This window comes from Cyprinus carpio, chromosome A5 (genome assembly GCF_018340385.1).
Source record: "Cyprinus carpio isolate SPL01 chromosome A5, ASM1834038v1, whole genome shotgun sequence".
NCBI classification, from domain to species: domain Eukaryota; kingdom Metazoa; phylum Chordata; class Actinopteri; order Cypriniformes; family Cyprinidae; genus Cyprinus; species Cyprinus carpio.
In genome coordinates, this window is record NC_056576.1 from 29,843,865 (window position 1) to 29,869,365 (window position 25,501).

The 25,501-nt window shown below is 37.1% G+C and overlaps 3 protein-coding genes across 14 annotated transcripts in view; all 3 read right to left on the reverse strand.

Moving 5' to 3' along the window:
- The window catches only part of zswim7 (zinc finger, SWIM-type containing 7), a 97,932-nt gene extending 78,322 nt beyond the window's left edge, over positions 1 to 19,610 (reverse strand). For 9 of the 10 annotated variants that reach the window (XR_006160119.1, XR_006160118.1, XM_042756838.1 and 6 more), the window contains exons 1-4: positions 19,541 to 19,610; positions 18,984 to 19,073; positions 17,621 to 17,642; positions 15,972 to 16,074 (exon numbers count right to left, since the gene is read on the reverse strand). Coding sequence is in view for 8 of the 10 variants with exons in the window: in XM_042756838.1 (XP_042612772.1) it covers positions 15,972 to 16,074; positions 17,621 to 17,642; positions 18,984 to 19,059 (201 nt within the window). In the remaining 2 variants the exon portion in view is untranslated. Of the gene's footprint in view, positions 1 to 15,971; positions 16,075 to 17,620; positions 17,643 to 18,983; positions 19,074 to 19,415 lie in introns of all 10 variants that reach the window. The other variant, XM_042756836.1, reaches the window with a different exon arrangement.
- A 590-nt stretch (positions 19,611 to 20,200) lies between these two features.
- Positions 20,201 to 21,182, reverse strand: nanos2 (nanos homolog 2). Its single transcript, XM_019100931.2, has one exon. The coding sequence runs from the start codon at positions 20,788 to 20,790 to the stop codon at positions 20,353 to 20,355; it is 438 nt and encodes a 145-aa protein (XP_018956476.1). The 5' UTR covers positions 20,791 to 21,182; the 3' UTR covers positions 20,201 to 20,352.
- Positions 21,183 to 23,331: 2,149 nt separating this feature from the next.
- The window catches only part of LOC109063898 (active breakpoint cluster region-related protein-like), a 158,780-nt gene continuing 156,610 nt past the window's right edge, over positions 23,332 to 25,501 (reverse strand). For all 3 annotated transcript variants that reach the window (XM_042756843.1, XM_042756844.1, XM_042756845.1), the window contains one exon: positions 23,332 to 24,750. In XM_042756843.1, the coding sequence (XP_042612777.1) occupies positions 24,661 to 24,750 (90 nt within the window). In that variant the 3' untranslated portion in view covers positions 23,332 to 24,660. The remainder of the gene's footprint in view (positions 24,751 to 25,501) is intronic.

A 25,501-nucleotide genomic window follows, 5' to 3' on the forward strand; every position in this document is an offset into this window, starting at 1 on the left:
AGATGCTCCCACAATCAATACAGCATGAACACCCGCATCCCTTTTGTCCCTATGAAGCCTACTGTATCATATTTAATTTTAAAATTGTTATGTATGATCAGCACTTTTAGAATTTAATTAGTACAGGTCCAAATAATGTAGCAAATTTGTTTATTTGAAAATGTTAGTCACTATCTTTTAATAATTGTATATATTTTTTTACAGTAAATTTTTTTAAAAAATATTTTAAAATCTTTGTTTGCTTCCATATTTAAATTTGAGTTTGAAGCCCAGATTTCCAGTGTGTTTTCAGACCTCTGGACCCCCAGCCACTGGGAGAACATTTAACCACTGACACACAAATCAATCATATGTTTCCAACACAACATAAAAATGATACGTACGTTCTTGGAGGGAGCACTGTGATTCCCACTGTGATACTCTCTTCTCCCTCACGGGACCTCTTCAAAAATAGATACTGTGCGGCGGTTATGTTTGGGGTGGTTTGGAAACGCCAGTATCTAATCTGTCAGACCAAAGAGATGTCAGCGACGGTCCTCCAGGGAGTGGTTGACTTTGGACTTGTGCTAAGTTAGTTAGACTTGTGGAATTAAATGTTTAATTTACAGGCTTAAATCTAATATGCAGTAAAGGTTAGTTTTAGCTGGACATGTCACAAAAATAAAAAAATGTGACATGATAAAAAAGTGTGGCCTAAAAGCCCTAATGTAAATATTATTATTGGGATGGGACAAATGGAGAGGACATTCATTGGAAGAAAGCCCAGTCCAATCTGGTTTTCTTTTGAAAAAAGAAAAAAAATAGAGAGCGTTTTTCATGATATTCATGACAAGGAAGCAGAACAGGAAAGCACAGGACAGGAAAAACTATTCATCATCATGCACTATAATAGTTATTTTAATATTTATGTATACTTCTTACCTTGAAAACAAAAGCTGGATGAGTTGATCGGTCAGACGACCAGCTGGTGACAGTCTGGCTGAACACTTTGGACAAGATGGAATGTACTAAAAATTTGTGAAGGATTCATAGGTTCATAAATCATCATTCCACCACTAAACATTAAGATTTTTAGGCTTCTTGATTGAGTTTGGATAATACATTTGGGGAGTTCTAAAATAAATGTAACTACACTTATGGTTTCTTAGAACATTGTAGCTTGTTTGTGGCTGGTCCAAGATCACCTTAAGTCTAAGATCTAAGGTCTATCAGCTCAATCTTGTTCCCAACCTACTGCTAAAACACCTCAAGCATCTTGGCCCAACTAGACACCAGCTGCCATCCTGCAAATACAACTTATGTTACTTGGAAATGTCAACTACTCACTACTCAACGTCAATATGTCTTATTTAAACTAGATACAGTACATATGTATAGGCTATATATTTTTTTTTTATTACTTTCCATTTTTATGGAACAAAATCTACTAATATTATACAATCATGATTTGACAACAAAAAATATTCTTAAAAATATCACTGTTCCATCACATTTCCTTTAACTGTTTTATATCCCATCATGTCATCATGGCTACACCATGAGCAGCCAGTGTTTCAAAATAATAAGAGTCTCTAGAGGATACATTAAAAATAAATCTTTGCACACTGCAATGCTCCATCTTGCGGGTTGGTTCTGGGTGATAGGTTCTGGTGTGAATGAACACCAACATCTCTTTTACCCCATAACCTACTCTATCATAAACGTCTAAGGTCTCTAAATAAACTCAATTATCAAAAAAAGAAAAAGAAAACAAAACCTGTTGCACAATCTATTACATGCCTTCTGTTGTCTGAATGATAGTTTATACTTTTAGCGAGTAAAAGGTCATGGTACACGTTTTTAAGTATTTAAAATGTAAATATTTTAATTAATCTTTGAATCTGTAACACTTTGGTACAGAGACCAAATCTCACTATTAAATAGTTGCTTATTAGCAAGCCTATTATTAACATATTGTCTGTTTATTAATACTTATAAAGAACATATTCTGCATGACCATATTCTACATCCCTAATCCTGTTCCTACCCAATACCTAAACTTAACAACTACCTTACTAACTCTATTAAAATGCAGCAAATTAGGAGTTTATTGAAGCAAAAGTCGTAGTTAATGGTTTGTTAATACAGGGTTTCTGCAGGATTTTTAAGATCAAATGCAAGACTTTTTAAGACCTTTTTTTAAGACCTGCACAAATAAAATTAATACCATGAGCTAGGGGTGGAATGGTTCAACTTTTTCATGGTTCGATTTGTATCACGGTTTTAGAGTCACGGTTTCGGTGTGGTTCGGTATGTGCTGTGTTTATGGAAAAACTATGCTACCAAATAAAAATAAAGAAAATAAGAATATTCTATCTTACTACAAGCAACAGTACAAATAAATACTTCAGAGAGATCTTTATATTTGCGCGTGTTCTGAGTTGCGAGTTTGCGTGCATCGGATGTGCGCATGCACAAATCTTCTCACTGCTCGCGTCCTCTGGATATTAAATGTTTAAACTGGCAAAACTGAAATGAGTTTAGTTTCAACACAGAAATCTACGTATGCTGCTCTCCTGTGCGCCCGGGTGATAAAGAAAGTAAATGACTGCTCCAGCATACATCATTGGCATTGAACAAGAGTGAATGGTTTGTCTAGGTTTTTTTTTTTTTCCTCATCGCTGTTTTTGTAATGTACTGGGAAGCCAGAATCTTCCAGCACGATGAGACAAAACAAATAAAACCCATTACAAACGAGGCATTTGTTGCATCCAGTGTGGACATAATTACTGATTATAATGACTTATACGGTCTTTTTACGCATTGCGTATCACGCTGCGTAAAAAATAAAACAATGTCTGCATTTGTGATCGGAGAAACACAAACAACAAGCTCTGACAGTTACTCTACTGCTCAAAACTCGTGTTTGAATCATCAGTGGCAAATTCTTTCAATATAAAAAATGTACTTTCAGGCTGTGAGTCAGAAGCGCCAGACTGTCCTTGCAAAGTTGGAACTGCCCCACTTTATAGAAACAACCTTTGTGCCACAAACGCATTCCAGGCTACTGGTTCAGGAAACAGTCCTTATCCTCCATAAAATGTGCAGCAAACATCTGAATATTTGGCTTGAACTGTTCTGGAACAGTGTCGTAAATACAACTTAACCACTGATTTCTAGCCGTGTACTCTTTTGGAAGGTCAAACAAAGTAGTTTCGCTTTCACAATGAAACACAGCATCTCCACAACATGGCAGCGGCGGCAACAGTGAGAATAAAAGTTACGCTGCCTTTCTTTGGGTGAACATTTGGGCGGCATTATGCAAATCTTCCCACATCGTGACATGGGGCGTGTTAGAATGAGCCATTTTAGGAGGGGGTGGTTGACTCTTAACTTTTATAAAGGATATATCTTTGGATTTGAGACTTTAGTCTGCACTGGACTGCAGGTGGTCAGCGAATAAGAGGAAGTAGGGATGTAACGATTAACCGCGAGCCGGTTGAAAATCGATTCAAATGTGTGACGATTCAAATAGGTTGAGATGCTTAACAAATCGCAATACAATTACGGGTAGGACTTTAAATGAATGCATGTCTGAGGGTATTTTTTCTTTCCATCTTGCCTCTGCATAATACATATTAAAGTTCATAAGCGCAGCGCTGCTTTGTTTACAGCAGAAACCAAGGAAACGCTTAAAGCGCCACCTGCTGGCAGAGAATGAATCTCATTCGGCTCGTCTGCGGTTTCCGTTTCATGCAGATATTTTTTATGTATAGTTTCACAAAACTGTAGTCAAATGCTCTTAAACACAGCTTGAGAAAGTGACTATCAAGTGAGTTTGGCCCTTTTACACATTTCAACAACAGTCATAAACTGAGAAACAGATCTGAACATCCCCCACACTTCAAACTGCCTGCGGCATATAAAGAGATGGGAGAAGAGATTACTGTAGATGCTACCTTTATGGATATGCATAAAACATGAAGGAAAAGATTGTATGAAATGAGAAGTGGAGGTCAGAAATCCCTGATGATGAAGATCATATACAGAGTGAAGTGGGAGTAGAGAAAAACAAGAGATTTCTAGTAACTGCTAAAAGAAATGCACTGTAAATGCACTGAGTTTTTTTTTGTAGCCTTTCTTAAAACTCTTCCTGGTATGTTACCACACTACTCACCACAAAAGTAATCTCAAGCACACTGATTTTAATCTTCTTTTGCACTTTTCTGAAGATCAACAAATGATAATGTGAGTACATGTTACAGGAAGATATCAGCAAACAAAAAAAAAAGTTATCTGCAGCCCATCTAATTCAAGTGACATGCAAAAGATGAACTTCGGCATGAAAAAAATGTGGTATAGACTGTATTGTGAAAAGAGGTTGTTGAAAGAATGAAGTCGGTGGATGGGAGGGGAAGAGTGGCAGTAAAAGGGATGCGTGAAGTCAGCCAAAAGATTGTTTCAGAGGCAGAGCAGATAATTACATTTTGATTAATTATTATAAACACATTTTTCCCCTTTGGAATAATATGCATCAATAAATCGTTCACAATATGCCAAGCTTTTCATTTCATGCTGACATTCCATGGCTGTTTCTCATCCCTTTTTATATCAAAATAAATGCTTTATGACTGACATCCTGCAGTTTAGTGCTGGGTGATAAATCACAGTAAGAATAAGAACTTGCATTAAGAAAGCAAATATGGTTATTTTGATTATATTGATTTCACAAGTGTATCTATTCATTTGAAATCACTATCAGCCTAGTCCGAGCCCCTTAGATGTTTTTGTAACACCAAAAATTGTTATGACAGTGCAGGCATGCACAGTCTTGCACAAACGTGACCTTTACAGACCTCACTATGTAACGTCTTTACACAAAACTTTAAAATCCTCTGTTGTGCAATTTCATGAGAAATTCTTAAGACTAAAACATAGACTTGTCTATAATACATACAATATCAACTAACAACTTTGCTTTTACCAATAAAAACTAACATTTTAAAAATATCAATATGTCCTACAGTGAAACAGCCCACCTTGTTAAGGCACAACGAGGATATTTGGCACAGGCTAATAAAGCAGCTGGTGTGACAAACACTGGTTATTATTTCCCAGTGACCCAAAGGCCAGAGGACTCATTAGTGTCAGTGGAGCATGCTCACAACAGCCTGCACTGATCTGCTGCTGCCAATGTGAGTCAACATTATAGAGGAAGAGACGTTCACCAATAGACCAAGAGAGAAGCTGCCCATTTCCTGTTTACTTGTCCTTGTGCATTAGCAGAAAGTCAAAATCATTTAAATTAATAGAAATTAATATAGACATACATATAAAAAAGTACACCAAAAGTTTAATTTTTTAAAGAAATACTTTTATTCAGCAAGGATGCATTAAATTGCTCAAACAAGAGTTAAGACATTTACATTGTAATAACATTTATATTTTTCAATTAAATGCTGTTCATTTGAACTCCCCATTTATCCTGAACTTCCTATACACACTGAGAAAAAAAAAAAATTTGCAAAAAAAAAAATTTTTACAAAGCAGTTTACAACTGTGATAATGACGAGACATATTTCTCAAGCTTGGATGATTTGCTGTACATGGTGGCTGCTGTACGTTAAAATAGAACAGTTATTTAAAACTGCAATATTTTACAACACTGCATTTTTTACTGTAATTTTGATCAAATAAATGCAGCCTTGCTGAGCATAAGAGACTTTCTTTTAAAAACATTTTTACACATCTTACTGACCTTGGGGTGGGCGATATGGCAAAATTATCATAGCACAATTTTTTTTTTTTCAGGAAAACCACGATTTTATCACGATTTTTTGTCATGTTGGTTTTAATATTGTGCAAGCTGTCTGAGCAGTACAGCCAAACTAACTTCCCTATTTTACAAACAAAACCTTGCAAAGGTAACAAAATATAAAATAAAAAAGAATGACATTTAGGGAAAAGTGGGCAAAGATAAAAAAAATCTTTATCATTTTATATTTGTTATTAAAAAAAGTAAGAACAAGCAACACATTACAAAAGCACATAATACACAGATAAAAAGCAACAGCAGTGCTTTATCTTTCAGGTACTGAAGATGTATTTAGCAGTTCAAAAAACTGAATGAACAAACATAAAAATAAAACACTATACACTATATCACTGTGTTCGATACGACCATGTATCATCAGAGATTTGACGATATGAGTATCAATACAGCAGGCCCTGTATCGATATTGTAGCATGTGTGCAGCAGTGGACCGCGCTTAATTTTAACAAGAATAACGTTTAAAATTGAGTTGAAAAGTGCGAGGTTTCTAAAAAATAATGAAAGAGCATAATACATAGGCTACAACAAGGTTTAATCTGGCCACAGAGGAACACAACTGGGTTGCCTGATATAAAGAAACTTAATCCTCAAAACAGCTTCCCACTTGTGCAATACGAAAATATCTGCTACATGTCCACCTTATCTTTGTCAACCTGGCAACCACGTGCAGACGCTCTCTCTTCACTGTGGATAAACATCTGCTTTCTGAAAACACTGGTAAACTTGCAGTTTAACGATCTCCACTTCGATATTCTATTCTCAGAAAAGTGTAATTCATCAATTGTTCATTTATGAAAGAGAGAGAGAGAGAAAGTGGCTGTGTATGTATGAATTACCACCGTTTTTTGTGCTAAAAATTTCTCTCTATTAACAGTGAAGCTGTGGCTTTAATTCCTTTAGAAACAATGATGTTACCAGCTCCTTGTTGAGAAAGATAATGTAGCTCGAGTGATTAAGCTATTTAGTTGATAAAATTGCGGGACAGTGCTAAAAATTTGTTCCTGAATGTCTGAGTGGGGCCGCAGCGTGATCTGTGTGTGTGACTGATCGTGTGTGCGTTAGATATAGTGAAGACAGCGCGTTAGTTTAGAACTCTTATAATTTTTATTTATTTATTTTTAAATGAAGAGTGTGTTAATTTGTGCAATGCTAACCTACCAGCAATGTAAATATTATTTATATATTTTTTTTATATTTTACATTACAATACAAATTTATTAGAACAAGTCAATTAATATTTATGGGCTTAAAAACAATAAGCCCATAAATATTGTGAAATGCCCAATGTAAACATGAAACATATGCCATTACCTATATTGTACTGTGGTACAGTTATGGAGGCCCTTCATAATGCAGAGTCTGCATTATTAAACCGCCTACTCTGCCAATAGTTAGAAATTGCACCACAGTATGCAGTGTAAATGCTGTTTTACTGTTTTTTTTGTGCTGTCGTATGCCTCTAGTTTGAGCTCCGTCACGTTATTTCTCTATCGTCTATTTTTTATTGTTGAAATCTATTTTATACACCATCATTTTCGTTTCTATAACGTGTGAATATATCCTCTATCGTATTCTACAACAAAAACAATCAGAGCGCCTTGTTATCACTAGTTTTATTTTGAATTCCCGAGTCCGCTAGTAGCTTATAGCCCATTAGCATCACCAGCGTGGTTGTCGCTAAACCCGCGTGCATCGCTAATACTCTATTCACACACATTACAATTGCTTTACTCACTGTAACTTGCTTAAATGGCGGATGTTTGTCTACCTTTGAGTGCAGGTGACGACACATTCGAGATGCATTCGGTGCAGCTCGAGCTGGAGGCCGTGGAGAAGCAGCAGATTCGGGTCCTGGAGCAGAGGCAGGCCCAGCTGAGAGAGCGGAGAGCCGCGCTGGAAACCTCCCGGGCTGACGCTCACAAGTCCAGGGTAAGTATACAGCGCGCTGCTAACAGTCCCACCACCTCCACCCCATGTGTTTCTCTGCACAGGCCCGGTGCACCCAGGACGCGATCTGCCCAGATGTCCTTCACTCCGCCGCCGGAACACCATGGACCCTGGGTGCATCCGCAGCGGAGGATGCGAGCCAGGCCCCGGGCGACGACTTTCCCCCCCCTCCGGTCTTCGAGATCTCCACACGGAACCGCTTCTCTCCCCTCTGCGAGACGGAACGCGACGCTGTGATCGTCGGAGACTCCATCGTCCGACACGTCCGTGCTACGTTAGCCGAAGGTAAAGTGCACACTCACTGTCTCCCTGGTGCTCGTGTTCTCGATGTTTCTGCGCAGATACCCGCGATCCTGAAGGCCGACGAGAGCCCCAGAGTGGTCGTGCTTCACGCCGGGGTTAACCGACACCACGCAGCGGCAGACGGAGACACTGAAGAGGGACTTCAGGAGCCTGATCGAGACGCGGCGACGATCATCGTGTCAGGACCACTGCCCACGTATAGACAAGGACACGAAAGGTTCAGTAGACTTTTTGCTCTAAATGAATGGTTATTGTCATGGTGTAAAGAACAGAAACTGCTCTTTGTTAATAATTGGAATCTTTTCTGGGAGCGACCTAGGCTTTTTCGCGCTGATGGCCTGCACCCCAGCAGAGTCGGAGCGGAACTCCTCTCGGACAACATCTCCAGGACTCTACGCTCAATTTGACTAGTAAGCCAATTTTTTAAATAACTGCTATGATGGCTTTTGTTCTACCCGCTTAAATGTTAGAAGTACTTGCGCTGTCCAATCTATTAAGACTGTGTCTATTCCCCGAATAGTGAGGTCAAAATATAAATTTAATGTAGGATCTAGAAAAAATCTAATCGTGATTAAACCAGAAAAACATAAAATAAATGAACAAAAACAATTTTTAAAGTTTGGGCTCATAAACATTAAATCACTCACACCCAAAGCAGTTATTGTAAATGAAATGATCACAGATAATAGTTTTGATGTACTCTGCTTGACTGAAACCTGGCTCAAACCAAATGATTATATTGGTCTAAATGAGTCTACTCCATCAAACTACTGTTATAAACATGAACCCCGTCAGACTGGTCGTGGGGGAGGTTTTGCAACAATATATAGTGATATTCTCAATGTTACCCAGAAAACAGGATACAGGTTTAAATCATTTGAAATACTTATGCTTAATGTTACACTGCTGGACTTTTGATAGTAACTAGGATTTACACAAGCTCCAGTCTGGATCCAGAACACTGAGAAGAGATGATGCCAACCCCTCAGAGGACCTCAGATGATGCTAACCCAGAGACAACATACAGAACTACCACATTTTGCTATAAGTTTGATTGCATAATTGCTGTTATTAGTGTTAATCGTCTGTTTGTTTACGTCTTTATAAAACATTTCTGCCGTATACACATGAACTGACAGTCACCACTGATAAGCTACTACTAAATATTGTAGAAACTTAATTTTCTTTAAAGTTGCTTTGCAATGATCTGTATCGTAAATATGCGCTATACAAATAAACTTGAATTGAATTGAATTGAATTTTACTAAATTCTGCTGAGGTGAAATTCAGTGCAGTCCTGTATCGTGAATGTAGCGGTGAAGAAGTCTCCCAAATGAGGATTAGAGCATGTAGCGGTGAAGAAGTCTCCATCCACAAACAGACATACATCATCTGCAGATATAAAGTATATTTTTACAAATATTAGTGATTCCACAGGCTCTCTCTCGCGCACCTGTGCGGTTTAAAACACCAAATAGTTATGCTATGACAAGAACAAAGAGTCTCTTTCTTGCTCCACCCATGCACATTAATATCGTGTATCGTTGATCTCACGGGCTGACGATGTGAAAAATGACCATATCGCCCAACACTAACACACATTCTTAAAAATTTCTTCTGTGTTCAACACAAATGAATACAGGTTTCGGACAACATAAGAGTGAGTAAAAAATGACAATTTTAATTTTTGGGTGAACTATCCCTTTAATGACAAGCGGCAGCATGTTTAGGACTATTAGTCTGCTATCACTTTAAGACCTGCACGCATCTAATATACAGGCACACACCCATTTTTGATGCAAAGGATTACTTAGTCCAGTAATCAGGTGCTGTTTGACAGGCTTTTTAGTGTGCGTACATGCAAATGTACCTTTGTGATTGTGAAGTGCAGTATTCCGTGAAAGTAACTTTAGCACTGAGGTAACATTTTATATGAATCCTGTACAGTATATTGAGATCGAGATGCCAGAACTGCAGCTTATAGAATGTGCACTGTAGCATGACACTATGATATTTCTTCAAAAGCAGATCGGCAAAAGGAATAAAAGGATATTTTAGTTAATACAATAGTAATGTTGTCAGTTACTTTGGTGTGGTTTTTAAAGCGGTGTCATTTCTGTCCTACTGTACTAGAGTCACCAAGCAGAACTACAAAAATAGCATATAGTAAAGAATGTTTTCCCAAACATGCCCCTTTCTTCCACAGGTCACTCAAAGAGCTCTATTTTCAAAGCACATTTCAACCAGAGAAATTGTTTGAGATTTATATCAACTATGAAACTACCTCATGCTGTCAGGCAAACATCTATCAGCATGTTATTTCTTGACTCCACCCACGCTACTGTAGGTCAGGACTCAATAAAGATGGTAAGTGAAGGTCAGTGAGAACACGATGGCAGCTGGACAGTAGCCCCAGGGCAGGACGATATTAACCACAGCTGATCTTAATACAGTATGACAATCACAATTACATATTAATGAAGCTTCTTTCCCCAGAGAGGGGCTGACTGACAGGATATTGGCTACTGGTTCGACCGGAAACGTTTCCTACTGCAGAGTGATCCACCAGAGAACGTCTCTTACAGCAATGCCGCCGGATTTCTTCATGTGGTCTGCAGACACGTACACAAACTTACTCGCCAACACACAACCCCAGGACTTTTCCACATTTTCTGTACTGATTTCAGAGGAAACTTTAACCATGGAAAACAGATCTGGTTGTATCACACTCTGAAGCATGCTGAAAACAAACAGGTTAGACTAAATGTTTATGGAGGATGAATAGAACCTGTGGCACCTTCTACAGAGTTTCTCTGGGCCTGAATATCCCTGCGTTTGAACTGTTCCTCTTGACTAGGAGACCAAACACTGTGAAGTGTTTTCATCAAATATTAAATCTACATCTAAACTGCGCAACAAAAATTCACATTCACCTTTGCATTCAATATGAATGAGCTCCAGAACTAAAGACGCTATTTTAAAAAATCCAATTTAGAGTTGGGAACGTGATCGGAACAATTTAGCACCTTAGGGTTAGCAAACCGCAGAAGCACTGATCTCTGCACAGCATAGCATTTCAGCAGATACATTTATCCACAACATAATTTCACTTGCTTTGTTTTCTTAGTGTACAAACTGCTCTACATAAAATCACCCAGATCATTCCAATATGTAGGAAATATTCTAATGAACCCTAAAAACAACTGTGCCACATTTTCACAATAATGCTAAAAAAAATAATGTTAGATTGCATATTAAGGAACTTAATGCAGACAACACGCTCACCTTTCTTTTTTCACATAGTCACTCAGCAATCTTTTAAACTAAGTTTTCTCATGCCACATGAGACCACAGCATTTTTTAAAGAGGATCTTGAAACATATGTCTTAAAAAATCATAATGTTGTAATATTTTATTCTGATTATTATATAATAATACATTTTGCTTAGAATTCAGAATTTGACATCTAGAGTGGAGAAGCACTGAAAATTGGGCAACTAAAAAAAGAGGTTTCGACCAAAATTTTGGAAGGAAAAATCATCATCCAAATCAGTGACGTTTAATTAGCATCTATTTCATACAAACAACGTTAATAAACATCAACAGGTAAACGTGCAAGCAATTAAATTTATTAATTAACTTTTCTAAATTTTCAGCTAAATAAAAACTTAAACTTTGTTTATGGTGTTCAGGTAACCATTCTATTCGGTGCATTGCAAATATGGAAAGTACAAAACATAAAAGACTTTTAAAGAATGACTTTCCTTCTGGAAACTAGAATAAAGGAGGACTAATTTATGTTAAGGTCTAGCAGTAAAAGGAAGAACTGCATGTGTGGGATACACCATAAGCTCTGCAGATCTCAGACTCAATGAGAATATGAACTGAAAAAACTCTTTTTAAGTCATGGTTAATGCCATCATATTATTGAACAAAAACAGAAAAGATTCCTGGAAAATACCTAAAAATGCAATTACAGGAATTAAATCACTTTGTAAAATAAGTAAATTGAGTAATTACAGATGACAAATAGAAATGATAACTGCACACAGACATCAATGACTATCTAAAGCAGGAACCACAGCAGGTCATAAAAAGGGCTGTTTACTTTTATTACTATACTTTGTTTTCTGGTAATGTTTGCTCTTTTTTTTTTTTTTACTTTTCTTCTGCGCTGTCTCGTAGTAGGCGTTTTACAGAAACTTAACCCAGTGTAAGAGACATGCTGAGATCTACGGTCAGTCACGTGAGGAATTTTGGGAAAACCAAGGCAATTCCGCCCACCTACGGCCTCCTGGACATTGGCTGACCATCCTAGACACTCTGGGACTGAGAGTACATGATGAGTTCATTGTGGGAGGTGTTGTGATGTCTGACTGTTGACCGTGGTGTGGACATTTTGAGAGACTGACTGGTCATAAACTGAGGGCATTTAGGTCACTCTGACTAACGCATCATATTTGAACTCTTTAAAGGGTCATAAAACTCTATTTCAGCACTAGTTTGTTCTCACCACAGTATTGGAAAAAAAGCTCTAAAAGTGGCCGTGGTAAACTGAAGGGGTGGCGAGGGAAGAGGCCAGACAGACACCACAACATCAGCTTCTGATCCAGTTGGTTTTATTTCAGTCTTACAGAGTTAACGGTATCCGAGTTTCCCACAAATTCACACAGCAAACCACCATTACATGCAACAAAATGATCAAACAATGTATGGTTGTAAGCTCACCATTCATTATACAACCCCAATTCCTGAAAAGCTGGGACGTTTTGTGGAATGTCATAAAATCAAGAATATTTTATTTGCTCATTCACTTTAACCTTTATTTTATTCACTACAGTACAAAGAAAAAAAATCCATTGTTTTCATTGGCCAACTTAATTTTATTTTGTAAATAAACAAATTTTGATGGCTGCAACACACTCTAAAAAAGTTGGGACAGAGGCAAGTTTACCTCTGTGTCACATCAACTCTCCTTTTAACACTAAAACCACCACAGGGTAAAACTTACCCATGGCTGTTTTTTAAATGTACGTAACAGATTTTCAATAAAATATCCAAGTCTCTCAGTCATTGACTTTTACTAAAATTGTGCTATTTACAAAAGTTTTTGTATACCTAAAACCGTCAGCGGGTAAATTTACCCATGCACATGACTACTGTTTTGAATGGTTAAAAAACATATCATGTCACTGTATTATGCCGCGGTCTTCACAAAGTAATGTCTAGAGTCATGAAATGATTATTTTAGTCATCAACTATGTTTTTGTTGTTTTCTGTTCAATAGACAAAATAGGAGCAATAATTCACTGCACTGCATATGATGTATGATCCATTGACAAATTCAAGCATACAGTTTCACCTAATTGATTATTAATTTGTTTAGTTATATCATTTATATTTAAATAAGAGAACACCACCAATAATCTTGGGGTAATCAAAAAGTGTTTTATTCATTACATCATAGATTTTTATTTATTTATTTATTTATTTATTCAGGAAATGGTCAGACTAGAATGAAGAGCAACAGTAGCAAAAAATAAATTAACAAAAATCAATATCTGATCCAAAGTTTGAATATTTATGAGAAGGCTATAATAAACGTTGGATTCATTATTATTTTTTTGTTTTGCAATTTTTATTGTTTATTGTTCTCTGAACTATTTATTAGAGTCATGACATTTCATTATAATATTACACAATGTATTTCCTTCTAATTCCCCTTGTCATTGCAGCTTGGTTAAGCCGATATTCACCATTAAGAGAATTAGTGTAGCCTGCTTAAAATAGCTGTGAACATAAAACAACAGGAGAAAAACAATTGATGACTAAAAATAATAATTTCATGACTCTAGACATGACTTTGTGAAGACAGTGGCATAATACAGTGACATAATGTGTTTTTTAGCCCTATCAAAACAGTAGTCATGGGTAAATATTACCCGCTGACGGTTTTAGTCATACAATGAGCTATTGTTAATTACAATGTTAAATTGTTTGGGAATTGAGGATACTAATTAAAGCACATGCAGAATGTGACCTGGCATTGTCTTGATCTAATAACCATGGACTTCCCATGAAAAACATCATCTTGATGGCAGTATATATATCTCTGTACAATTTCAATATATGCCTCCATGTCAATGGTACCTTCGCACATATTCCAGCCACCCAGGCCGTTTGCCATACCATGACAGATGTTTGCGTTCGCATCTGTCGCTGGTAAAAGTCTGGATGGTCCCTTTGGTCTATGGGACTGAGAACTCAACATCCATTTTTCCCAGAAACAAGTTGAAATATGGACTCATCTGACCACAGCACACATTTCCACGCTCTTTTTGACTCGATGAGCACTGGCCCAGAGAACCCCACTGCATAGAATTGACACATAGTTTTCTCCTAGAGCAGGGGTCGCCATAATTAAATAATAAGGGGTCACCTTTTGACATTATGAAATAAATAAATGTCAAACAAATCTAATTTATATCAAGCTCAGTAGAGCCGCTTGGGTTCTACGGCGTCACGGGCTGCTAGTACGGTTAACTGTTGCTACGTTCAGACATGCAGTTGTGCATACAGTGAAGAGAGCAGGAAGCAGCACGCAGACAGATGAAACTTTCAGTGATTGAAAAACAATGACATTCTCAAAAATTAGTGAAGTTGACAGACCCTTAAAAAGTCTTTAATCTAGATGTATCAAAATTAAGGCCATATAAAGTCTTAAATGGTACAAAAAATTCTTAATTATGATTTCAAGAGGTCTTAAATTTGGGGAGAAGAATTGCAATACGGCTTAATGTGATGACTGAACTTCAAAAGGCTGTGATTTCATTAAATAAATATAAGAGCTGCACTTAAAGTCAGGTGCTGTGTTGCTTTGTGTACTGACATTACCGGGGAAACAGCTATATAAAACTATATTGATATGTTACTTAATATAACAATTGATTGATGACAATTGTTTAAATTAATATAGTAACTGATACTTTTGACTCCTTCTTCTAAAATGTGTTTATCGTTTTATAAAACTTTTTGTTTTTGTGAAAACCTGTATCTGAACTGTTAATCATGCTTTTTACAGTCAATTTTATTTGTGCAGGTTTTAATGTCCTGACTTTTCTGGAATTGGGGTTGTACAAATACATACATATCCTGTGATAGTTATTATTTAATGTACAAAGAGAGCACAGATGCCCGTCGCATTTGTAGTACCGTTTGAGATTACTTTGCAGAGTTCATATCAAGGAACTCTAAAGACAGCGTTTGTGTTGGAGACTCACTAGATATATAGAAGAGGATTTATGCTATGCAAAAATACTCAAACACTCATTTGCAATCTATGAATCTCTCCACTACTGTACATTTCTCACAGTTTGCAGCGTCTGTCATAGGAAAGCAAAATGTGCAGTTGTGAATAATTAGGAGAAGCATCTAACAGGATAAGCACATGGAGTCTGGTGAATATTTATATGACCATGTTGCATCACCGATGAACTTTAATGTGTGAAATGGTGAAGATAATGAAATCACTAAGCTATTTTTTCACAGGTGTTCACAGGCCATAAAGCGGTTGTAGTAAAGTTCTTTGGCAATGAGCCAAACCAATTCTATACATTGTTATACAAGCATCTTTGTTTGGTCCTCTCTGCTGACACGTTCACCTTGTAGCTTATCTTTGTTGTGTGTTGTGTGAGATGCTGACAGTCAAAATGTGTTTTGGTCAATGATTTCAGCCTTCTCAAACTATTCCGGCCAAAACCAAGAATTTGAAAATGTCGCTGTTTTGCCTGAATATTTTTGGCTGCAGAAATTTATGTGCATCATTAATAGCAGCCAAACATGATTAAAAGAAGTTTTGTTCAGCAGCTGTGTGGAAACAAACTGACTTGAGACATTAATTCACTCCTACCTGAAATGCATCTCGACCGCTAGGTGATGACACACATGTGACAGAGCGCTGGTCCACCAGGTCCAATGCCTGAAGAGCACATGGGCCGAACACAAATCGCAATCTGTAAGAGCAAATAAGGAATGTTTCACCCAAAAATGAAAACTTGCTAAAAATGCACTAACCCTCAGGTCATCCAAGATTTGGAGTAATTTAGCATTACATCATTTGCTCACCAATGGATCCTCAGCAGTGAATGGGTGCCGTCAGAATGAGAGTCCAAACAACTGATAAAAACACAATCACAATAATCCAAGTAATCTATACGTCTTCAGTCAATCAATAAACATCTTGTGAATAAGAAACAAATCCATCATTAAGGGGTTTCAACTATAAAATATCACTTTTGGACAAAATATTAGTCCATAATCCATAATATCACTTCCACCAGTGTAAAAGTCCATCCCCTGCTGTCCCCTTACACCAATATCTACCAACATATTTGTTTAGAACCCTTTTTTCTTGTAAACAGTGATTGCTCTCTGCATATTTCTCTCCTAATTCAGACAAGACAACTTTATCACTTTCGAAAGCAATATTATACACATAGGACTCGTCTGAAGTTAAAAACATCTTAATGATGGATTTATTACAAACATGCTGCTTTTCACATCACAAGATGTTAAATGGACTGGAGTCGTGTGGATTATTTGTGGATTATTGTGAATATGGTGTGGATTACTTGGTTTATTTTATCAGCAGTTTGATTTCTGATTTTGATGGCACCCATTCATTGCAGAGGATCCATTGATGAGTAAGTAATGTAAAGCTAAATTTCTCTAAATCCTTTCAGATGAAGAAACAAACTCATCTGCATGCATCTTCGATGGTCTGAGAGTGAGTACACTTTCAGTAAACTTTCAATTTGTGTGTACTATTTCCTTTAACTGTACAGGAAGCCTTGCTAGGTGAGAAAAGTGACATGTACACAGGAAGATGGGAGGCAACAAACCTCAGCTCTTACTTTCAACCCAAAGCAAGTGCAGTTTCCTGTTTCGATATATAAATCTCAAAAACAATGTCAATAAATGTTTTGTCTTGAAATCAAGCCTATAGTAATTCACTGTACAGTGGCAGTATGACACTGCATCATCTGAAGGTCATCCAGCCGTGTTCAAATAATGTCTCGAGAGACGCAGACCTAAGCGAACACATGATGACACCGAAAACACAATCAACTGCCCAATAAAGCAAAAAGTCCTGGCCTGTGATGTGAACAGCCATTTATGGAGGAATGTGATTCCCACAGAAGAGTAATTACTGTGGCTTAGTGCTTCCCTCGGTGGCAGCCTGATGACTGTCATTGTGGGTTTGAGGACGCTTTTAAAGTCATGATTTATTCAGACAATGATGTCTAGAAAGGGAGCACTGGGCAAAAACACAAAAGCATCCATAATAAAGATTTACCTGAGCATATCCGGCAACTAAGAGATAAAGTCTGTCTTCTGTACAGTGTTCAGTGGAAATAACACACATCAGCAAAAACACTCCTCAGCTTCAGGTCAAGAGCATCCATAATATTTACCAGTCTGTAGATCAAGGCCACATATCACAGTATGGTAAATGTAACTTGAGAAGTAGAATATGGGGGGGGGGGGGGGGATACTTACGCTATTAGTAGGTCATCTGGTACTATATGAAAGATAAAAAATAAAAAAAGATGATAATATTAGTTATTACTGTTTTATAAAATTGAAAAGCACAAAGCATGTTTTAATGCAGAAAAGCAACATATACAAGTACATTAAACATAAGGTCTGGAAAAAATAACTGCTTAATAGTTAAGTACATGTTAAACATAATATAACCAACTATCAGTCATGCAAAACAGCCTATTTTGGTTGTTTATTTTGGTCACCATGGAAAAGACCCAAAAAAAAAATAGAAAAAGAAAAAACATAAAAAACACAAAAAACCCAAAAAAACCTCAACCACCCTAATCATTACTCCCTTGATGTTTCTTAAAACACCAGCATAACAAAAAAATTACTCTCATCCAGATGTTAAGGATTTCACAAAAACTCAATGAAGACAGTGACATTTTAACACACACTTATTTAATACAAGGCTAGTTCGGACCTACCTTTCAGCAGAATAACAAATTAACATTTCACTCAATCATCCATGAGGCTGCATGAAAAATCTGATAAATTCACAATACTTTGAACCATACTGAAGGCAAACAGTTCCAATCATTTTAACAAAAAAAAAGTTTAACACCACTACAACATGGCGTAAGAGCTAAATTAGCTGGTTCAGGTGTGTTTAATTTGGGTTGGAGATAAACTCTTCGGACCTACCTTTAAGTTTCTAGTATACCTAGTAAGAGCTAAATTAGCTGGTTCAGGTGTGTTTAATTTGGGTTGGAGATAAACTCTTCAGGACACCGGCTTCCAGGAACGAGTTTGGCCACTTTTTGAGACAAATAGACGCAGCTGGTATTAGTGCGCCATCCGGTGTCAGTAATAGAAATTGCAGCTATTTGTACAGTCTTGTCTAAAGATTGAAAATGTTCACTGACTTTAATGTTCACCTGCACACACTCATTTTTATTATCAGACCTCAACACTTTTCTTTCTTTTCTTTTTTTCAAACTGTTGATCAAAATGTGTGTTGTTCAAACGTCTGTATGAGACACAGTGGGGTCCAAATATCTGAGAACACACTGAACATCTTTAACCAAGAAATAAATGTCAAATATTAAAACAATAAAAGGTTATGATATGATGTTTAAGCCCAAATGTTCTTAGTTCCACTGAAGCACAAGAATCATTTAACAATAACATACCAATAACAAACCAAACACAAAAAATACATAACAAATCGTTTCATGTTTGATGATATTCAAATAAAAAAAATCTAATGTTAAAACAAACAAACAAAAAAATCATTCACTAATAATATAAGTTGTGAAGGAAAAAATGCATTACAAAAATACACAATAAATACACATTTCACTAGTTTCAGACTTACTCTGCTTTGTCTCCGAGTAAGTTCTCTGAAGGTCTCTCAAAAGCTGCTCAGCTACAGAAAGCAGAGGTGAGCCCATAATGCACCTGAGAACTAAAATAACCACAAGCATGAGTTTAATAGGTCTTTGCATAATAATTAACGTGATTTTAAACTTTGAAAGCATGTCAAGGGGATTTGTAGTTACATCATGTGTTAGTTACATTACGTAATGATTTGTCTTTAGTATCTTTCTTTTACACATCTGTAAATGTGGAGTTTTATGATAACATTACGATGTTTTTAATTTGATTTAAAGACAACTAACGTTACTAGAAAACGAGCTAATTAGCCAAACACTGGCTCTGTAATGTTGAGAAAGTGCTCATATTTGACATTCGTCTAATACAAGGATTTGTAAACTAACGTTACCTGAAAACCAACCAATAACGTTACCTCGTTTATTCGTAACTTCGACACGATTCGAGAGCAGCTTCCAAAAGCACCAACTGACCGAATATCGCCGAATATGTAAATATTAAACGTGCAGCGACACACACAAGTGCAAACATTTACGTTACCGTGTTTATGTTTCCCGCACCTCCGTGCACTCTTCTTCTTCTTCGGTAGTTTGAATGGTGTATAACATACTGTTGGTTTATAGCGCCACCTACGGTGCTCAGTGCAATCGGCATTGATTCTTTTAAACTTTTAAACTCATTTTAAAAATTATAATATTCAGCAAACCATCTCCTAATAACTGTTCCAGAGTTACTTCAGAGAGTAGAAGTTCCTTCTTTAATATGAAATAAATCTCAAAATATTTAGCATGTTTTTAAAATGTCAAATATTTGAAAAAAGTTTTTCTTGTTAAATTGAGAGATGAAATCAAGAGACAATTATTTTCTTAAACTGATGCACAAATTATAACGCAACCTGCTTATTTACATCATCATGTTAAACTAAAGCCTGTTCAATCTGTAACATTTGTAAACCTAAAATTGTACAAATTTACAATCAGCAGGTGTTGATTTTGTATTTTTTTTTTGTATTTTTTTTTTTTTAAGTTGTTGTTGTTTGTTTGTTTGTTTTATTCACACATTAAATGTAGACTGATTATCCAAATACTGATTTGGACAAATTATTATTAGATGACTGTCAACTAAATGCCAACCCATAACAACGAGGAATGAATTTAAATGCAATTAAAATGACAAAAATAAAAGGCTGGTTTTGATGCACTAGAAAAATATATATTTTTATTTTCAAAGGAACCATAAAAACACGTTTCAAACTTTAACAAGCAAACAACTTTTTTGAACATATCTTCATAACATGCTTCGAACACAGGCTTACAGTTTTCAGGAGAACGAAAGTATGCGAGTCCGTTGATTCACGCGTCGCCGGTCCTCGGTGTGTTCCTGCGCGGACAGTAGTGGCGCGTGTGCGCCCAGTCTCCGGTGGCGGAGCAGAACGGGCACACGTAGCTCCTCAGGATCGGGCAGAGGACCCGTCCGTCTCGGGCTTTCAGTCTGTGACTCGTGTAAACCACAGCCGTCTCTCCGTTTTGTCGGCAGAATCCGCAGGTGTCTCGCGGGGTGCCCAGGTCGCGGCTGGAGGAGGCAGAGGTGCTGGAGGCGCTGCTGGTGGAGCCGGCTCTCATGGAGCCCTCCGCGGGTGTCCCACCCTCAGCTGAGGCGCGTCCTTCGTCGCGATGCTCCAGCAGCTGCGACAGAGTCCTGCGGAGATCCATGTAGTCGCGCCACATGAGGAAGCAGCCGTCAGCTGCGGGGATGCTATTCTCGCGCTCGGTTAAAGAGGAGGACTGCATCTTGTCCGGTTTGAGGCAGGTGTGTGTCACCCATCATCACCCCGATCTATTTATAGCAGAATCGTCTAAAGATTCCAGACAGGAATGCGTTCTGTCTGGGGCTCTGAACACCTGGCCCGTGCATGACCGAGGTCGCCACAAGGTCACTAGGGTCAGGCACGCGCTCCTGTTTGTTTTGATCGTGTCAATTAGCAACACGTGCCAGACTGAGTTCACGTGAGTCTGTCTGTCTGTCTGTCTCTTGTTAACATTGTAACATTTTCAACTAGGCCTACGTGCAAACCTGTGCCATTAAAAATAAGTTGCCAGAACCTACCAGAAAACAGCCTGACAAAATATAAGCAAACGATTATAAAACCCTTACAAAAGCTGTTTATTCAGAAATAAAAAACTAAGCTTAAATTTAGATTACCAAATGTGTTTTTATTGCTTACCCCCCCCCCTTCTGCTTTTAACTTTAAGGTTCAAGTTTTTTATTTATTTATTTGATTTCATGTAATGTGTTATTTGGAATATATATATACCAATAAACATTTTTGAGATCATACACTCCAGGCTGGGCCATCTTTCATTTATCAAAAAGATGATCCTGTATCTTAATTAGAAATTATAAAAACTTTTTGTGTGTGTGTGTTTTAACACATATTATTAAACAAACATATTCAACAACATATAAAACATAAAAGCCTAGACTAGGAGTTAAATTTAAACTTAATGTGTAAAATTCAAAACAACTCGTACAATATTTTGTGCTGATATTAAAACGAATATTGAATGAAAATGAAGTCTACTACATTAAAAATGTGATTTGCAACATATGCAACAACTATAACTTTCAATAAGATTAACTTTTCAATGTAGTATTGTGCAACTTTCTTTCACTCCTGACTTCACTCATATCTGTTATCAAAAATGTTGATTACACTAATGCAATAATCAGGTTTTGGCTGCATTATTCCTTTTTCACTCCTGACTTCACTCATATCTGTTATCAAAAATGTTGATTACACTAATGCAATAATCAGTGAATGTTAGTTTATTTAATGAATTTGAGTAGAATCAATGAAGTCTCAAGTTGGCTCACTTTATCTTTTGAAAATTGTACTTCACGTCATAAAAACAGCCTTCCTCCATTTTAAGGCCAAGTCACACTGCACTGACAGACGCAGACCAACACTGACAGTCAACAGAGTACAGTATGTCACTTCTCAGACGTTCCAAGACCGACAAATGCTGATCCAACATGTTCAATCAGTGAAAACAAGCACCAACCAACGCCAACAGACACAGAATTACACAGGGATAATGCACTCATGTCAAATGTGTCTGCTGCTGCTGAATCCACCTTTAGTAACATTGCCAAGACGCGGAACATGATAACTTTTTATGGTGCTGAAAAGCAAGTTCATGCATTCCTCTAGATTGGTTTATTGTAATGCACTAGTTGCTTGTCCTGCATCCTCAATAAACAAGCTACAGTTCAAAAGGCAGCTGCTAGACTTACTACAGGTAGATCAAAATAATGTGAATATATCACCCCAGTTTTATCATCTCTACACTGGCTACCCATTAAGTTCAGTATTTATAACAAAGTATACATTGAAATTAGTACAGTATATACTCGGACAAGTATTGAAATAGTTATACTTGAACAATGTTTACCTGTACATTGAAATTAGTACAGTATATACTCGGAAAATATACTTGAACAATGTTTACTTCATAAAAATAAACTTCAAGAATACTTCTTTTTGTAAAGGAAGTAGTGAAACCGCAAAATCATACATATACACAGATTATATCACAATAAACACGGGACACCTCTCCCCAAACTGATATTTGCATAGCTAAATATATATTGTATATCCTTATCTTCATTGTATAGTGGACTATGTGAGTGTGATTGTATTGTGTTCAGTTGTTACTCCATAGCACTTATAAAATATGATAATATTGTAATTTTAGTTTAACAGACTAAATTGTTGACAAACATGATTCTAATTTAAGGGGGTTTAGATCTGGCTGTTTGAAACCAACATTCAAAACCACTGCTAGAGGAATCATGCATTTGTGTAACTGAACTTTTGATTTAAAACCTTATTTACTCTAGATGCAGTTTTTGTGACAACTTCCCCATGTGGCAACTAGCCCTGTGTTTACAGCAAACATTTAGTGTTGAGTGGGGTTCAGGTCCAAGCTTTGTGCAGGCCAGTCCTGTTGTTCTACGCCGGAGTCAGTAAATCCTTTCTATACGGAGCTCACACAAAGGCATAATCATGCTGAAAAACTTTGAAACATTTTAGATAAAGTTGTGTAAGTAATGTAGCATGTGGCCATTCAATACCTGCACTTTAATTCAGTGTTACTGGCTTTGTATATGCTTTTTATATTTATATGTCATGCTGTCCAATATTTATCAGTTTTTACAGCTATGCATGGTTTTTTCTGTAATTTACTATCCAACAATTCACACCACAGTAAAGTCACCCCACATAAGCATATCTGACTTCGAGTAGACCTTTTAATAAAACAAAAACTTGCTGTGCTCAATGTACACTTTTATTTATTTAACTAAAAAAGGGGAAAAAAAGATCACATCAACATTTACCCTTGTTAATACAGTATACTCAATATCTTTCCAACAGAAGTAAAATACACCAGTTTTTAATTTCCTTTTATATTAAAATATCAAATAGTCTGCAGTCTAACAGTGCTTATGAAGTAAATGTCACTGGCTTTATAGCAGAAAAGTTTCATTTTTCCCTCCGCTCTGCCAGTGGTCTTCAGCAGTGGAGTAAAAATAATAATAATAATAATAATTAAATAAAATCAAAATACATGAACCTTTGTGTTATCCTGCCCACTTTTCATCTGACAAGCTAAACATGCAAAAAAAAAAGAGGCAACAACAGATCTTTCTACAGAAAAGTATCACCAGACACTTCAACTTGCAAAGGTGTCAGGAGATGATTTTTCTCCAAATCAAGACATAATTTTCATTTTCCATGTATAATCTCACTACATTGCATACCGCGACTGGTCCCAAAAGCTGGCTGATTTAACTGTTAGTTTCTCTCTTCTACTGTATAATCAAGTATATACTGACAGGAAGTTAAAATGAATCAAAAACAAATAGACCAAAAATTGCAAATGAAGGACTCTATAGAGTCTCAAAACATACTGAACTGTACAGGCACAATTAACAGTATATATTCATAATAAATAGGGCAATTTTTGGCCTGCATGTACTTGGACAAGGAAGGTCTGGGATTTCGATGTTTTGCCCAGAAGGAAACGCTCGCAGCATGAGATTTTATTTTGAACAAATGCATTTGCTCTTTCTCTCTCACATAAACACACACACACAGCTCAGTGTCCCCATATCACATGCACAAAAGCTTATGAAACAAAACAAATAATATTTATAAACATGTAAATGCCGAGTTCACTTCCAGCTGCGGGATCACTGAACTGGGCTTCAGAGGAGATGCCACAATGGATGCAGACACCCCAGCATGCATCTGCAACTCAGACGAACCAACATCCCGAGACACAACCTTCAGGTGGGACGGTACATGATGTGTTTAACGTGGTAGGACGTGTGTTTGTGTTTGGCAGGACACCTGTGTGATAAGTGCAACATTTGTATAAGGTGATGCTGAATCCCGGGCTCGCTCGAGATGGTCCTCCTCTCGCTGCAGTTCTTCTCCGCACTGGAGCCAAGCTCAAGCTCCCTTTACACATGAACATGACTGGAGACAACAAACGCAGGGGAGAGTGGCCACAGGCTCTCTCTGTCCCCCCGTTGGACCGTTGGCTTTGTACACAAAAAAAGACAATGTTTAAGAGGAAGGGAGTCTGTTGTTGGAGTTAGACGTCAGTTGAGAAATAGAGTGTGTTCTTCTTCAGCTCAGCGAAGGATATGGGTGGATGCTGCAGGTAGTACAGCAATACCTGAACCTGTGAAGAGAGAGGAGGATTCATGACACTCACATTCATTCTCAATCATGGCAAACTATCAGCATTATTCACCCACACCACTAGATGGTGCTGCAACTTCTGCATGAATGCCACTGTGAGTTTGGTTTGATGAAGAATCCGGAAACTACTACTTTTTAGCATGGAACAAGCCATATCAGAATATGTTCAGAATTGGTACTGACTGAAGACATGGGAACGAGCCAAACATTGTGCCCTAACCAGAGGCCAGATTATTTATATTAATAATAATAATGGTAGTTGTAGTATTAATACAGTTATTCTTATTATTAGTAGTATTAAGACTAAAGCCCCGTTCACACCAAGAACGATAACTATAAAGATAACGATATTAGTGTCCACACCAGTGAACGATATTGTCTGTTTATTCTAAGCGCACGCTCGTCCTCTGCTTTAAATTCTCAGGCCTGTTAAAGCAGGATGGATTGTCAATATTTTTATCGTTCATCAGCTGGAATAAATCAATCTGAAAGTGATTCCAACGATATCGTTTCTCTGTGCCTTTATCGTTATAGTTGTGGTGTGGACTCTGCTATTCTTTAATAGAGAATGATTTTTAGAACTATATCTTTATCGTTCTCTGTATAGTTATCGTCCTTGGTGTGAACGGGCCTTCAGAGTAGATGAGCTTCAAACTATAAATAATATTATTACACGGCTCTGTGGAATACTTGATTCTGATTGGTCAGTCGTATGTTATCCCTCGATAAAA

What these genes read in the sequence shown, in the direction of transcription:
- nanos2 (XM_019100931.2), bottom strand. Translation starts at nt 20,790, where the DNA reads ATGCAGTCCTCCTCTTTAACCGAGCGCGAGAATAGCATCCCCGCAGCT.